We start from the raw sequence: 18,078 nt of genomic DNA on the forward strand, positions 1-18,078 counted from the left end.
TTTTGCATCATCTTTATGCGTCAAAAAAACAGTCACCTTTCAATGACATCACCTTTTTTTAGCCAATGAAAACTGCTCTGGTGAGGACTCCCACAAAGTGCCAGGGCACAGACTTGTGCAGTATGAATGGGGTCAACCCAGGAAATTCCCGGGTCCGAGGTGCAGTATGAATGGTGTTTCTGAGCTGGGACGCTCCGAGCCCCGGCAAAAACCCGGCTTGAAAAACCCGGGATATTGCCGGGGCGGCAGTATGAAAGCGTTATTACTAGTGTAACACACTACAGCCATTCTAATATATTGTAAATAATTTATTATAAATGAAAAAGGCTGTTTGCAGGGCAAAAGCAGCTTTGATCCAATTGCGCCTCAATTTTTTGGAGATTTCCAGGTGAAAGTTGTCAGCGTTTGCAGCAGAAACCAGAAAGCAGGAGATGGACGGAGTGAACGGGTTCTTAGTGATGTATGAAGGAGGCCACTGATGCACCTTGTCGTGGGGAGCAGAGCAGAAATGAGATTACATTGTGGGGAACGAGATACCGGTAATGAGCTCAATGTGTGGAGAGGTCACATTTTCAGGCAATTTCCACTCCACAAAAAGATTGGGGGCAGCACGGTGGGTCAGTGGTTAGCACTTCTGCCTCACAGCGCTGGAGTCATGAGTTCGATTCCCGACCATGGCCTTATCTGTGTGGAGTTTGTATGTTTTCCCCGTGTTAGCGTGGGTTTCCTCCGGGTGCTCCGGTTTCCTCTCACACTCTAAAAACATACTGGTAGGTTAAATGAGTGATATCAAATTGACCCTAGTCTGTGTCTCTGTGTGTGTATATTAGGGAATTTAGACTGTAAGCTCCAATGGGACAGGGACATTTACTTACTATATAAGTAAATGATGATGATGATGAAGATTTGAATTTTGCAAGAGCTCTGAGCAGACGGAGGTCAGATCCTACATTATTCATGGGGCGCCTCTCTAGAGCAGTCTCTAATATAGTCGGCTATAACTTTGATCTCTTTTGGAATTGTGGATATATCGATACAATAACTTGCTATTTGGCTTGATACTGTTTCAACTGAAGCCCCATTTGATGGGCGCGATTCAGAGCAAAGGAACAAAGTTTTTTTACAACCTGATCCACTACCGCTGACGAGCGGTAAACATCTGAACCCTGGCTTGGGTGTGCCGACTATAATAATCACCAACTAGTGAGTATAGTGAGTGTTGAAATCCCTGTATTTCCATTGACTTTAAATCCCTCCGGAGGGTTGAAGACGCCGAATGGTAAGGAAAATACTGCTGAATTTGAATTGCGGTTTTTCCAAAGAATTTAACATATGTTGTTGAGAAGGTGCTGAATATCTCGGTTGGATTTGAATTGCTCCTTATTATAACAAGTGTTACGGAGCATATCTTGACTGTGTCTACACAGCTGATTACCATATATTGAAAATATTAGACACAACATGAAGTGAAAGAGAGTCTCGTGATTATTATTGATCTACTTGTAACATAGAATATATACGGGCTTTCTCCATAAGAGCTCTTGATCAATATTATTCATCTGTAAGGAGTACGGTCATTATATTGGACTTCCTTCACCTAGCTCTTCTGGGTTTTTGAGGTTTTCACCATTTTACATTTTATTTTTATTTTATTTTTATTTCAATTCTATTATTATTATTATTTTTTATTTTTCAAGGTACCCTTCAATTTATGCTGGCCAGCTATACAGTTTTATAATTGATATTATATTTATGATTTATTTATTAGATCATATTGTCTGTGATTAAACTTTTATTCATGTGTTATTAATCAATTGTTTTCTTATTGCCATGGGAGGATCCTCTAGGTTCTTTTATTGAGTTATACTAACATACATTCTCCGCAGCGCAATCTGTCTTGTCTTTGGTGTATATACATTCGTGTATTTCTGTGGTTGCTGTGCAATAAACCACAACAGTGCAGCAGTGGAGATTGGTGTTATCCCTCTTCTGTATATATTTTTATAGACAAACATTATCTCTTAAAGAGATTCCCAAAAAAACCCTTATCGGTGGGATTCCTCCGCCTACATAGTGTGCGCCATTAACCCTTTACGGGATTATTTTTAGTCTCTAGAGCAGAACTTCTGCGGCGTATTACGGATCTACAGCTGCGCTTCGTAAATAACCTGCACTGTGTCACCTGCTGACCTGTTCTATCTACTCTGTTGTCACTAATATACATACAAAGTATATATATATTAAATAAAATAACCATCCCAAACCATAACTATTTTTGAAAGCATGTCGTTATGGTTGTATCCTAACAGGACTCCATTAAAGTTCTCCTGCACTGCTGCAAACGTACCCCGTTTACCCTCTGCAGTTTCAGGTGGATGTAAATTTCCCCAGTGGCATCACAATATTTATTGAGATTATTTCACCTCGCTCCCTAGCCCCATCTTTCCTCCTCCCACTTCCCCCAGCGCTCTCGTCATTGGATGATCTGCAATAATTGACTCAAATGTCCTGCAATCACTGTAGTGCGATGACTGTCTGTGAGCAGTAGGGATAGGTAACATAGAGGAAGCATTCTCTCTACTCTTCTCACTGTATCCGTCACCGCACTTCCTTCTGCATTAGACCACTGTTAAACAAAGGCAAGAGGACACAAACCTTTCTGTTCCAAGCCCAGCGTGGCCAGCGATTGCTCTTCACCCTCCTCTTCCTTCTTCATAAACGCTTCGTTTACCGGTACCAGCTGCCGAGAAATCTGACCATCGTCTTCATCCACCGCCAGCCATCTTTGGCATGGGAAAAAGTATCTGTAGGGTGAAGAAACCAACAAGCATAGTCCTGGTTATCACCAACCGCAGGTAGAATTTCCCAAATAGATTATTTCATAAATTGTTCATTTAATACATTTTTTGGTGAATACCAAACCAATCCTAGTTGCAAAAGCTTTAGTGACAAAACATAGTAATGCAATTGCTGAATGGGTTACTTCTTGTCCACAATTCTTATAATCTACATCAAACACTTACTTTGTATCGTCCTTCCCATCTACTATGTCCACTCGTTCCAGATACCAAGCTGCGTTCCCCCCCGAGTTATCGTGACGGATTCTCAACTTTTTCAGCTCTCCCATATCCACGGCGCTTATCGTAAATACATCCTCCTGAAAGCGATTGTCAGAAAAATAATTAAGAATATGCCAGGCTGGGTAAGACTGGCTCATTCTGGGAAGTGAACTGCTGATTAACTATATGATTATAATTGTATATGGCAAAAAAACAAGGCAAATATCACCACTGATCGACTTATTGCACTTTATTTTGATCAATTAGGGATGCACCGAATCTGTGTTTTAGGAATAATGGCAATGTCGGAAAAGATTCAGTACTGAATCTGAATACTAATACTATACTAATATAAACTGATTGAGTAACTTCTACTTTTCTACTAATTTAATTATGCAGGAGTGGCCTAAATGATAACATCTAATTTGTAATGAAAAATTCTGTATCCCGTTTACTAAGACTGCAGAGGAATCAGGATTTGGGGTATATTCACACAGGAGATTTGGCTGCTTTGTCCGTCCTGTGTTTCATGCAGCTTTGACGGGACAATAAATAGGGACCATTAATCCCTATCAGGTCATTCAGTGGAACATAGAGAGATTGCCCCACACAGGATTAGTGCAATGATTTTCCACCGTATGCTCCATCATGCATTCTTCCTGTGTTTGTGTCTGTGTGAACGGCTGTATAGATTCTTATAGGGATCAGTGATCCCTTTCTCAATCCCTGTGTGTGTCACCTTCTGCTCTGTTCTATAGTAGTTGAACAGAATACAACTCAGACAGAGAGGTAACTGGTAAGTAAGTGTGCAAAACAGTAATGCAGATTTTTCCTCGCACCTCTATGAGGTACGAGCAGAATTCAGCGCCACTTCTCTCAGAAAATATCCGCGTGAGGTGTCTTACGAGCATTACCGAGGCACCTTGCGATGTTTTCTGAATTGAATCTGTCCCTAAACGTGTAGACTATGGATACGTTAGATGGGATGATTGTTCTCTGTGTAGGGAATAGACAATACCTGTCCCTTCTCGAACTTATTCAGGTGGTTGGACTTTTTGAGCTGACGTTCGCCGGTGTCCCCGATCTCCCCATAAATGGTGACAAAGACATTGGCATCGGTGCCCGCTCCCCAGACGGTACCGGTCAACACGTGGACCTCATATGTGTTCTCTGGAAGAAATATAAACTCAAACACTGCATTTATACCATGTGGTGCCTTATAAATAAAAGGTAATAATAATAATAATGGTAACATATTAGAGGATGGAAGCCATGATGTTGTTGTGTTGTAATGTGACTTTTAGTTATTCTGCTGTGACGAGATCTCACTAGTAGATCATGTTGGTGGCACAATAGAGCTGGGTTGCTGGATTTAGCAACTGATGAAATGATTTTTTAAGCCAAGAACAAACAACGTATTTTAAACAGAAAATCAATCACTCTTCTAACTGGCTGTGTGCAGCCTCAGGCCACTATAGTCATTGAGATAATGGATAATGCCAGCATGCCCATTACTATGCCAGCCCTCGTGAACAAGAAGACCATCACTATGCCCACCACTATCCCAGCCCTCAAGCATGAAAATCATCACTATGTCCACAACTATCCCAGCCTTTGTGCACGAGGACCACCATATGCCCACCGCTATCTCAGCTCTAGTAAAAAAGACCACCACTATGCCCACCACTACACCAACCCTCGTGCACGAGAAAACCACCACTATGTCTACCACTATGCCAGCACTCGTGCATGAGAAGACCACCTATGCCCACGACTATCCCAGCCCTCGTGAAGACCACCTATGCCCACCACTAGCCCAGCCCTTGTGAAGACCACCACTATGCCCACCACTACGCCAGCCCTCATGCACGAGAAAACCACCACTATGTCCACCACTATCCCAGCCCTCGTGAAGAAGACCACCTATGCCCACCGCTAGCCCAGCCCTTGTGAAGAAGACCACCACTATGCCCACCACTAGCCCAGCCCTTGTGAAGAAGACCACCACTATGCCCACCACTACGCCAGCCCTCATGCACGAGAAAACCACCACTATGTCCACCACTATCCCAGCCCTCGTGAAGACCACCTATGCCCACCGCTAGCCCAGCCCTTGTGAAGAAGACCACCACTATGCCCACCAGTAAATCAGCTCTCCTGCACGAGAAGACCACCACTATGCCCACCACTACGCCAGCACTCGTGCATGAGAAGACCACCATATACCCACCACTAGCCCAGCCCTCGTGAAGAAGACCACCAATATGCTGAGGAAGCTATGCTAACCACTGCGCCACAGACATCTTACATTAAAATCAGCCTACCACAGTCATGAAGAAAGATGTACATATTCAATAGGGATTACAGATCCCATTGAATAGACTGGTGAAAATTATTGGAGCAAAGTTTCTAGAATGCAATAAAGCTGGTAGGGGAGTGAAGAACTACACAAATGCTTAAAAATGTGTCACAACCTGGAAGTAGACATCCCAATTAATATACATAAAGGAGTATATTTATCAAACCTTCTAAAAAGGAAAAGTTGAGGTGTTGCCCATAGCAACCAATCAGATTCTAGCTATCATTTTTCTAGTACATTCTAGAACACGATAGCTAGAATCTGATTGGTTGCTATGAGTAACACCTGCACTTTTAAAACATCTACCTCAAAGTGTAAGAATGTGGGCTTGAGAGATATATGATATAGAATATCTGACATGAAATGTTATATTTGTTATTATACTGTTTATACCTTCGAGTCCAGATGAGTCCAGGGGGAGAAGTTCCACCACCAGCTCCCCGTCAACCTCTCCGCGCGCCAGCCACCTCTTACACTCAAACTTGTAGGACTCCACCACCTCCATGGGCTGCAGCACTTCCTCCTCCTTTGACGGCTTTTTCTTCTTGTTCGTCTTCTTCTTCTTGTCGGGGGGAGGTGCCACTGGCATCATCTGCACCCCTACCCGCTTGATCTCAACCGATTCTAAAAACCAACCGTCTCCAAACCCTTTTCCGTCGTGACCAATCCTCAGCTTCAGGATTTTGCCAACATCGGCAGCCTCTATCTGTGAGGAAGGACATTCACGTTAAAGTGGTGGTGTCATAAAAATATCATTGCGAAATATTTGGTATAGAATTAAAAATAATTGAGAGCTGCACTCTCGTCCGCCCGTCTTCAAGTACAAGCGGATCTCAAGAACCGTTTCCATTTGAATCTGGGTATAAGTCTGCTCTGGCCATACGATACTTGCCGTATGCAGAACTCAGTGCAGTGCAATATAAAGTCCCATCAGAACACAGGCAAAATAAATAATTATATGAAAGACATTTAAAACTGTTAATACTATAATCGTTAATAAAAATATATACCTTTTTTTTTTCATGAAATACATATAACAAGATGTTCGTAATGCATACTGTACATACCAGGGCCAAACGCAGGATTTTTAGAGGGGGGTTTCCACACCACGCCGCCAGTAGGCATGACCAGCACGCATGGAGGCGTGGCTATAATTTTAGACAGTGCTTGGCTGCTCTCCAACTCTTGCTATCCCCATAATATACATGGGCAATGCTGCGTGGACTACTGTTAGGTGCACACAGCTCTCCCTTTTCAAGCAGAGCTGTGTGAAGCAGGAACAGGGTCCAGCCACCTCAATTATACAGTGCCCCAGGCTTGGAGGGGGGTTTCCAGCCACTAGGAACCCCCCCCCCCCTCGGGTTGCCTATGCATACAATACATTTTTACAGTTGCTCTTACTCGCAAACACATATTCTGCCATCTATACTCGTCCGTCATCACTATCAGTCGGCACCTGACCTGTAGCTGGTCCAGGTGATACATGTACCTGACAGATGCCCGGAACCTGAATCGGCCACATGTATGTGCGCTTGACTGTGACATGCCTTTTTGTTCATTGCCTACGTTAGTCCTCCCCGTCCCCTTCCCCGTTCTGTCCTTCAATTTGTAGCTAGTTGGAAGTTTATTTGCGTGCGGACACGGATTGTGTTTACTGGCGTAAGTCTCGTTCTAGCGCATACACAGAAACGCAAGATACAGCGCTCAAATGGACTTACGTTTTGTAGATGAATCACGCCCTGTATGTAAAGTGCTGTATAATATGTTGGCGCTTTATAAAGGTTCATAAATAATAATACACTTTCGCTTGTGCTATAGCTTTTAAAGACAGCATCGTCCGGAACCTTACAGGGCAGCAGATTACTTTCACACTTAGATAAATGTTACTCTGTGAGATACAGCACCAGCTGGGGGAGGGGTAGCGGGGTATCTCCTGACCTTAAGGGCACCAGTTATTGGAGTCCGCTGTTCCACTAGTTGGTGCCAGGAGAACGTTTTATAAAACAGAACAAAAAAACAAAAGCTAAATCAAGCATACATAGCTCTAATAAAAAAACTTTTTTCACTCTGTCACTATTCCCGTTGGTATATTTTGGATTATTGTAGGAATCATCAGGAGGCAAACCTTAAATATGTCAACAGCTCCTCTCTCAAAGTCATTGGAGCGGCTGCGTAAGAAGGTCTCCTCGGTCTTCCCGCTGTCCCCGTAGAGCTGCATGAAGACATTGGCGTTGGTGCCAGCTCCGCGCACGTTCCCGGTGGTCACATTAACCTCGTAGTTAATAACTGCAGAGGAAATAAAACGAGTGGTCACCAGGTCCTTTAGAGAAGGGTATTCATGTGCCACAAACTAATATACTAATCACTGACTAGGTCTTCATTTTAATATACTGTACAAATCAGCAATATCCTACTTATTATACTTTCAACAGTAATATACTTTATTTGTAGACAACCGTGACAGTGCAAGTCTGAGCAATCATTCCTGAAAATGTATCACAGACATGGGGTAGAGAATGAACAAAGGCTCGCTGGGAGAATAGTGATGACTGTGTGCGGGACAGAGACATATGAACAGGGAAATAGCTAAATAAATGATTGTTTTACCTGTTTGAGCAAAAATAACCCAAGCAGTTTCGGGGGAAGCTTTCTTGGCAATTTAAGCGCCCCATGAGCCGGACCAAATTACCAATTCAACCCACACTCTAGACCAGGGGTCAGGGAACGTTTTTACCTTTTACCCCAAAATATATTTAGATACGCCGACGTTACCCCCTTGATTTCAAAGGAAGGAAATCATATATTATTAATTATTGGAATTCAAAATTTTATTGAATCTATTCAAAATTTCTTTGAAAGCTTCAACTTCAAAACTTCAGGTTTTAAGGAAATGATGTTGCTTCATTTTTGATCCGAGAGCATCAATATTGGGGCATTTTGATGTCAGAGCAATTTGGATACAGTCTTCAGCGTCCAATCGGTTTCTCTGCTTTGTTTTTATGTTCGTTAAAGTGGAAAATCCTTATTTACAAAGATAGGTTGTTGCAAAAGGCAGCAACTTTTTGACTGCCTCCTCATGTGCAATTTTGAATGCAGCTGTTGACATCCAAAAATATGACAGATCTGCTTTGTTTTCAAATGTAATACGTGCTTCATTATTGCATCAAAGCTCAAGAAGTGCCTCTGCCAACCCTTGAGGCTCTTCTGGTACAACAGCAATTTCACATTTAAAGGTGTCTACAATCCAACTGACAGCATGTGAATCGACAGCATTACCCCCAGGAATTTCATTTTTACCTCATTTGGGGTAATGTACCCCTGTTCCCTGACCACTGCTCTAGACATTAATGACCCTCCACACAATATACCAGAAACCAGAGCACATTCCTGTAAGCAGTATATAATACAGACCCCTTTCTCTGGTGGCTAGTGTTCAAGAGAGAACCCGTTTACTGGTGACCAGTATGCAATAGGTGGCTAGTGTACATTACAAAGCCCACTACCTGGTGACTAGAGTAGAATATACAGCCTATTACCTGGTAATCCAGTGTACAATACATAGCTCAATCTTAAAGTAAGTCTTCCCTGATTGACTTGGTATACCATACAAAGCTCATTTTCTAGTGGCTCAGTGTACAAAATAGAGCCCATTCTCTTGTGTACAACAGAAGCATTTATCTGTTGGTCCAGTGTACAATGCAGCGTATTCCATGATGGCCCAGTACAGAGCCCGGTCCTTGGGGATCATCATCACCATTTATTTATATAGTGCCGCCAATTCAGCAGCGCTGAACATAGAATATTTGTCATGCACACCAGTCCCTGCCCCATTGGACAGACTAAATTCCCAACACACACAGACAGACTAGGATTAAATTTAATAGCAGCCAATTAACCTACCAGTATGTTTTTGGAGTGTGGGAGAAAACCGGAGCACCCGGAGGAAACCCACGCAAACACGGGGAGAACATACAAACTCCACATGGATAAGGACATGGTCGGGAATCAAACTCATGACCCCAGTGCTGTGAGGTAGAGGTGCTAACCACTGAGCCTCCGTAGAGCCTATTAAATTGTAAGCCAATGTAAAAGAGAGCTCATTCTATGGGGGGGGGGGCACATGAAAAATACAGCACCAATTCCCAGGTGGGAACAAGCAGGTAGTGTAAATGCCTAAGTTCAGTGCAGGAGTGATTGTAAAAAGAGGGATCATATCGGTGTGTGCTAGTAACATAAAGGAATTATTTACATTATAATTTTTCTGTTGCTTTGGAACTTTGTTGTATAATGAGTTTCCGGATATATATCATTCCATCTATGCACAAATATAGTTCATCCGGCAGCCTCAGTAGTTACAGATAGAAATATCCACTTACACACAATGGGCTGAGTCATTAAGGAAAGTAAGGCAAAAAAAAGGAGTAAATGTTCTCTGGGACAAACCATGTTACGGTGCAAGGGGTGCAAATCAGTTTAATATCATGCACATAAGTTAAATACTGGCTGTTTTTTCATGTAGCACACAAATACTTAATAGCTTTATTTGTACACTGAAATTTAAAGTTGATCTCGGACATGCCTTACCCCAACTATAAATCTGTCCCCACATTTTACATTTACCTTCCCCTCCAATGCAACATGGTTTTGCCCAGATACAAAGTTACTCCTTTTTTATGCTTTACTCTCCTTAATGACTCAGGCCCAATGTGTACTGCTGTAATAATTACAGTAAGCGACGTTGCACTTACGCTTTTCGATGTCGATGACCTCGCTGGCGTACACCTCCACCTCCACTTTGCCGTCGCACTCGTCCTTGCAGAGCCAACGGTTGCACGGGAACATATACTGTTTGCCGTGTGCCGGGACCTGAACCACCACGTTGGCCAGGAACCATCCTGCCCGAATCCCCACGTTATCGTGGCCAATCAGCAGCTTGTTGATCTAATGGGAATAAGTACAAGATGGCATGGTGTAGTAAATAATGCAATATCCCCGGAGCCAGCAGAAGATCAGCTGGGGAGAGGGCGAGCGGGGCAATCTATTTTTATTATTACATAAATAACGGGCTTTGATTTTTATGTCCACCCGCTCACTGAACAGGTCGGTCCCCTTCATCAAAGCCAGGAGAGGCTTAACTTAGTAATGGCCCTGGGCTAACAAGTAACTACCAGAATAAAGAACAGTGATGGACAGTATATTGAGTAACTGAAGTGTCTCCTCCTCGTCACTGTGAGGAGCACTGTCATACACACAGACATCATCAAGTACTTCCGTGAAGAATCCCATATTCATAGTTCAAACTAGGTCAACAATGGCTGTCTCCATAACCAGGTCTATACACAGCCTCTCCTCTGGTTACAAGCAAGTTACCCATAACCACAAGTTCTCCTATTTTTCTGGGGAAATGCGGAATCTTCTCATTAAACTACTTCTGCAGCAACTCTCATCAAATGACTCTTTCTCATAAGTAAGATCTAACAACAATCTCACAGAGCCAGAGATCTAACTGTCTGTCTGGTCTGGAGCTGACTCCCAGCATGAACTACAGCGTTTATCAGCGCTCAACTGCTACTGACGATCAGGGTTATCACGCATTGACTATTGCAATTCCCTCCTTACTGGTCTTCCCCAAAATAGACTAATTTTCCTTGCAAATCGTTATTCCTCTGTTGAATCACTCTGTATGTCTCTACATTGGTTGCCTGTTTTCTACCGAATCCAATATAAAATACTCTTACTAACCTACAAGGCCATCAACAAAGCTGCACCAACATACATCTCCTCTCTTGTCTCAAAATATCTCCCAACTCGGAAACTCCGTTCTGCACAAGATCTGCGTCTCTCATCCACCCTCATTACATCCTCCCATTCCCTGTTACAGGACTTTTTTCAGGCTGCACCCACTCTATGGAATTCACTCCCTCGCACAATAAGACTCTCCTCTGGTCTACAAACCTTCAAGCGTTCTCTGAAAACCTACCTCTTCAGACAAGCTTATAATATTCCTCAACCACCCTCTTAAACTCATTACATTACCCTATTACCACCCGTTACACAATTTCACACAAGACAACTACCCCCTGACCAACATTGTTGTGTGACGGGGTCATTTAGCTTATGAGTCACTTTTACCTCTGCAGTCTGGCTGGGCCAAAATGCAAAATGTAGACTTAATCTCATGTATCAATCTCCCATTGTCCCATAGACTGTAAGCTTGCGAGCAGGGCCTTCTCACCTCTTTGTCTGTTCTACCCAGTTTGTTTATTAGTTTATTACGTTTGTCCCCATTTGTAAAGCGCTACGGAATATGTTGGTGCTATATAAATAAATGATGATCATGATGATGATGATTCTCCAATTCTCTGGTATGAATCCCGCTGGTTTTAAGGGGACTCTTACTGATTTATTAATAATAATGGTCTCTTGCTTTAATCCATTACTAAAACCGCTAGTGGATGCACTTAAGTATGTTTGAAAATAGAACAAGTAAAAAATATAGCAGTAAAAGAAAGAGAAATACAAGCAATAGCAAAAAAAAGTCAAGACATTTCTAAGAACGAACCAGCAGGGGGCACTGTGACTATTGTCCCATCCTTTCAGTGTCACAGGTGGATACAAAGAGCCCAACAGAAAATCATTCCCAAGAGTTGGCTTGGAATATTGATAAATATACCTACATGAGATATCAGGACACCAGACTATATAAATGGAGATATAGATATATATATATATATATATATATATATATATATATATATATATATATGTATGTATAGATGTATCTATCGATTTGTGTATACATAAACTAAGGAAATGCTGCGATCACGTCAGGCTTCCTGATACAATAAACAAAAGCGTTATTGAGACTGTTACGGCTACTTATAGGTACTCCCTATAGCGTACGGCATACATGTCTCTTACCTTCCCAATGTCTATGGTGTTTATGGTGAAGTTGTCAACCCGCCCTCTCTCAAAGTTGTCGGCCAGGTCGTTGTCGGAGACGAGCAGGAACTGTTTGTTGGTGTCGCCCTTCTCACCGTAAAGCTTGACAAAGACTCTGGAATCGGAGCTAGCGCCGCTGACATCTCCGGTCTTAATCTGGAAGTGATAACTGATGCCTGCAGGAGCCGAAGAGACGTTATATCAGCACAAGGACCTTCCCAACTGGTGCAAAATCAAGATTTCAGCATTGAGACAAACTAAACTGGACTCGGTATAACAGCTGAAACATCCAGGGCCTGGTTCATGAAGTTATGCAAAATACAACACACTGCAGGATTCGCACAATATATATATGTAACGCACAGAAAAATACCATATTCCCCTTCCTGTCCCCCATTCTGCCCTTGAAATTGGAGGCTGTCGGAAGTTTCCTTTGCGTTGGGAAATGAATTGAATGCCCTTGCGTTCACTGGTGTATAGTCCGTTTCTAGGCCTGCGCTGAGCAATTTTACGCCACAAACTGTACGCATCGGCATTTACGTTCCTTAATGAATCAGACCCTCAGTGATCAATATCTACATATAAAGAAGAAATACAAACGGTTTACCAGGATTCCCCTAACACAGTCAAAACAACTATAAATTCCAAAGCACACAGGTTACCGAGGCTGAGGATGAATCGGCCACAGCTGAATTATTAACATTAAAAATAACAGATTGTTCCCTTGTTAACCACATTAATAAAATAACAGTTTATTGTTTATTATACAGAATTGGGTACTCCTGTCCCAAACACCCCCCTTCATAGTGACAGGTGGACTATTGGCAGTCTAGAGAACCAGCACATGTACACAGACATCCATCTCCGCGGTATGTGTCACAGACGCCATCAGTCCGCGGCAGGCTTAGGACATATGTGACTTCCCAGTTGTTGTGTATCCACATGTCCCAGCCTGTCGTTGGTGGAGCAGGCTCAGGGCGACTGGCAGTTCTACAAATTATGTCGGTACCATAGTTATCAAGTGCCCACAAATGTTATAAATAACATGTATGTCAGCTGATGGATACCAGGGGACATGTAACTAACCTCAAACCAGTATTTCCATAACTAAAACGGCAGGGATGCTACCCCCAGTTGTGACAAGCTACAGTGGTGACAAGCTACGGTGGTGACAAGCTACGGGGCTGGGGTCAGCCAGCATCCTTGTAGTAACAGCCGACACTTTATAACGTATAGTTGTAAGGGGCTGTGCCAGGTTTGTGACATGACAAATGTTATGTGCCCGGGACCATAGTGTCCCTGGAAATTATTTTAAAATGCTGTCAATCATGACGCAGACTTACAATCTAAACTCCGTCTAGCCTTCACGGCTAGAAAAGCATTAGCGTTTATCAGCGCTCAACTGCTACGGATCAAAATAAACAAGGCGCCTCCGTGTTTGGACGTAAGTCCCTCTGCACGTCGTATCTTGCGTGTAATAGCTCTACACAGGCCCAGAAACGGACTTTACTCTAATGAACGTAAATTTATCATCATCAGCTATTTATATAGCGCCACTGATTCTGCAGTGCTGTACAGAGAACTCACTCACAATAGTCCCTGACCCATTGGAGCTTACAGTCTAAATTCCCTAATATACACAGAGACTAGGATCAGTTTGATAACAGCCAATTAACCTACCAGTATGTTTTTGGAGTGTGGGAGGAAAACGGAGCACCTGGAGGAAACCCACACAAACACGGGGAGAACATACAAGCTCCACGCAGATAAGGCCATCGTCGGGAATTGAACTCATGACCCCAGCTCTGTGAGGCAGAAGTACTAACCACTGAGCCACCGTGTGCTGCATTGAACTCATGTCTGAGCACAAATAACACTTGTTACTACCCGCGACTTGAAGGGCAGAACGGGGGAGCATAACAGCAGATGAATGTAGGCGATGTACAGTAAGGGTGTGCCGAGGGATAGGTCTGGGTCAAGTCCTGGGTTAAGTATGTGTTTTATAGCCGTATTATTTGCACCAGCTACAGGGCAGGTGTAAGTGCCGAGTGATAGTGATGACAGACACGGCAAAGTCTTTATATTAAAAACTACATGTATGTGTGCCAGTAGATAGCACAGAACACACATGTATATGCAAATAAGATAAACTGTAATAATGCTTTGTATGCACAGTACCCATTAAGAACATTCTGATTTATGTATTTAATGTAAGAAAATGGAAAAATATAATTGAAGAAGCTGCAAGGCCGCAGGAGAGGCCCTCTAGCCTTCAAGGGGCCACACAGAGGATGTAGGATGCGCACATCGCACGCCCTCCTCCTCCGCAGGGTACTGCCACCCTGCACTGTGCAGAGTAGGTCACATGATGTGGGAGTCGGATACCCCCCTCACTAATGAGATCGGGAGCAGCATGATGACGGGCCGTCGGGGAAAGCTCAGCCGGCTGCCTGTTGACCACTGCTGCTGTAACGTCTCAAAAACTGGTTACATAAATAACATAAACTTCAAATAAAACACAATCATCGAGAACACGAGCAAACACATCATACTGTAAAACAACGTCAGTCAATATAACACATCCACATTTTCTCTATTCCCAGTGAAGGATATGGGAGTTTTTTTATTCCTTTATCAAGAATTTTTGACGACCAATGAACTCACTTCTCAGATTCTGCGAGTCCCCGATGGGAACCAGCTCTCGTATGATGTGTCCGTCGTCTTCATTCCGGTCAAACCACCTGTACAGTAAGCAGAAGACAGCGGCGTTACTGCCACAATATCATTCTACCTATTTGTAGGACGTGACTGGAGGGTTATGGTTTAAAGTGCACTGGATTTGCCCCTCCGCTGAGAGCAACAACAGCACAGAGAGTTCTAGCTGTTCCACTGCTCCAAAATAATAACAAAATAACTAGATTATAGGATATATAGCGGAAAATAAGGATTCTATTGAGACTTAGGGATCCTATACTATCTATCCCTTCCGACCACCGGTGAAAGCGTAAACACAAGTGTAACAACATTGGCATCACCCATTTGCGATAGAAGAGTCCCGAGGGTGACATCTTAATGTATAGGGTGTAACTAGTGAACACACCCGTTTTTGCCAGATGTACGGCTTTTCGCCCAATGATAAATCCGCCCTACGACCAGTTTATCCAGCTATTAAATATGCCATGTGTGTATTATATATGGCATAATGTACCCCCTACTGTAAATTATTAAGATATAAAGGTTTAGTAAATTCATCAAAATATAGGAGTAGATTTACCAACATTCTAAAAAGAAAAAGTGGAGGTGTTGCCCATAGCAACCAATCAGATTCTATGGATCGTTTTCTACAATGTAGTAGAGAAATGATAGCTAGAATCCGATTGGTTGCTATGGGCAACACCTCCACTAGTCCTTTTTTAGAAGATTTAGTGAATCTACCCCATAAAGACACAAGGTTTTTATATAGGTCACAGAAATTCAAGGTGATTCCTAATCCATAATACACAGGCTTTCCTAATAACCACTGATAATATCACATATAATCACTTATAATCAGAGCTGGCAGATGACGCAGACATTATTTACATGTAGTGTGGGCAATGGGTTGTGTATTATAAAGTACTTACAGTCTTCCAGGTTCTTACCTGTTGCAGGGGAACTCCACAGACTCAGTCTCCGGTTTCCCTTCCTCTCTCACCACCACCTTGTCCAGGTACCAGCCGCAGCCCCCTCCTTTCCCATCGTGCCCAATGCGGACCCGTTTCACTTGCTTTAGATCCACGGCCTCAATGATAAACTCGTCAGCCTGGAAAGAAGAGGAGCGTGTCAGTATGGCTTTATTACACACTTATAGAGGTAAGTGTGACTTAAAGACATCATTATAAACTAATGAAAACAGACAGCATATCCAGCAGCACGGAGACAGCGATGTCTGGGTGCTTACATGCGCCTGTGAGTCTGAGAAATAGGTTTAACAGAAAGTACGACCGGGCTACAGCAACCTGTGACTCTCCGCTGTTTATGGAATATACCTGACTGGCAGTGCATTCTGGGACTTTGCATTGACAATACGGCAACAACTTTAACACCAGGATATGGAAAATAAAAAATGTTACTCTATATTTTTAACAATATTTTCTAGTTTTACAGAGGAATTCTCTGCATTGACTGTATAAAGTGAGAGTCAGAAAATAGATGTCTGGCACTCAGGATTCCCCCAAAACAAATAATGTATTATTTGCATGATACTGAAGATACAAACACAGTGTGATGGAGCCTACATAGGATCACATTACACAGAGAGCAGTATAGCGTCACATTACACAGGGATCATTATAACATCATAATACACAGGGAGCAGTATAACATCACATTACACAGGAAACAGTATAACATCATATTACACAGGGAGCAGTATAACATCACATTACACAGGGAGCAGTATAACATCACATTACACAGGGAGCAGCATAACATCACACTACACAGAGAGCAGTATAACATCACACTACACAGAGAGCAATATAACATCACATTACACAGGGAGCAGTATAACATCACATTACACAGAGAGCAGTATAACATCACATTACACAGAGAGCAGTATAACGTCACATTACACAGAGAGCAGTATAACATCACATTACAGAGGGAGCAGTATAACATCACATTACACAGGGAGCAGCATAACATCACACTACACAGAGAGCAGTATAACATCACACTACACAGAGAGCAATATAACATCACATTACACAGGGAGCAGTATAACATCACATTACACAGAGAGCAGTATAACATCACATTACACAGAGAGCAGTATAACGTCACATTACACAGAGAGCAGTATAACATCACATTACAGAGGGAGCAGTATAACATCACATTACACAGGGAGCAGTATAACATCACATTACACAGGGAGCAGCATAATATCACACTACACAGAGAGCAGTATAACATCACATTACACAGGGAGCAGTATAACATCACATTACACAGGAAGCAGTATAACATCACATTACACAGGAAGCAGCATAACATCACACTACACAGAGAGCAGTATAACATCACATTACACAGGGAGCAGTATAACATCACATTACACAGGGAACGGTATAACATCACATTACACAGGGAGCGGTATAACATCACATTACACAGGGAGCGGTATAAGATCACATTACACAGGGAGCAGTATAACATCACATTACACAGAGAGCAGTATAACATCACATTACACAGGGAGCAGTATAACATCAAATTACACAGGAAGCAGTAAAACAAAAGAGTACACAGAGAGCAGTATTACATCACATTACACAGGGGGCAGTATAACATCACACTACACAGAGAGCAGTATTACATCACATTACACAGGGAGCAGTATAACATCACATTACACAGGGAGCAGTATAACATCACATTACACAGGGAGCAGTATAACATCACATTACACAGGGAGCAGTATTACATCACATTACACAGAGAGCAGTATAACATCACATTACACAGGGAGCAGTATAACATCACATTACACAGGGAGCAGTATTACATCACATTACACAGAGAGCAGTATAACATCACATTACACAGGGAGCAGTATAACATCACATTACACAGGGGGCAGTATAACATCACATTACACAGGGAGCAGTATAACATCACATTACACAGAGAGCAGTATAACATCACATTACACATGGAGCAGTATAACATCAC

General features: G+C 42.6%; 1 protein-coding gene across 1 annotated transcript in view; it reads right to left on the reverse strand.

Annotated features, from left to right (window-relative positions):
* LOXHD1 (lipoxygenase homology PLAT domains 1) overlaps positions 1-18,078 on the reverse strand; it is a 167,171-nt gene that overhangs the window by 45,896 nt on the left and 103,197 nt on the right. The window contains 9 exon segments of the mRNA XM_075186070.1: positions 2,656-2,804; positions 3,024-3,157; positions 4,078-4,229; positions 5,812-6,124; positions 7,544-7,704; positions 10,167-10,359; positions 12,340-12,536; positions 15,025-15,101; positions 16,002-16,162. Coding sequence (XP_075042171.1) covers positions 2,656-2,804; positions 3,024-3,157; positions 4,078-4,229; positions 5,812-6,124; positions 7,544-7,704; positions 10,167-10,359; positions 12,340-12,536; positions 15,025-15,101; positions 16,002-16,162 — 1,537 coding nt within the window.

This window comes from Mixophyes fleayi, chromosome 1 (assembly GCF_038048845.1).
Source record: "Mixophyes fleayi isolate aMixFle1 chromosome 1, aMixFle1.hap1, whole genome shotgun sequence".
Classification (NCBI taxonomy): domain Eukaryota; kingdom Metazoa; phylum Chordata; class Amphibia; order Anura; family Limnodynastidae; genus Mixophyes; species Mixophyes fleayi.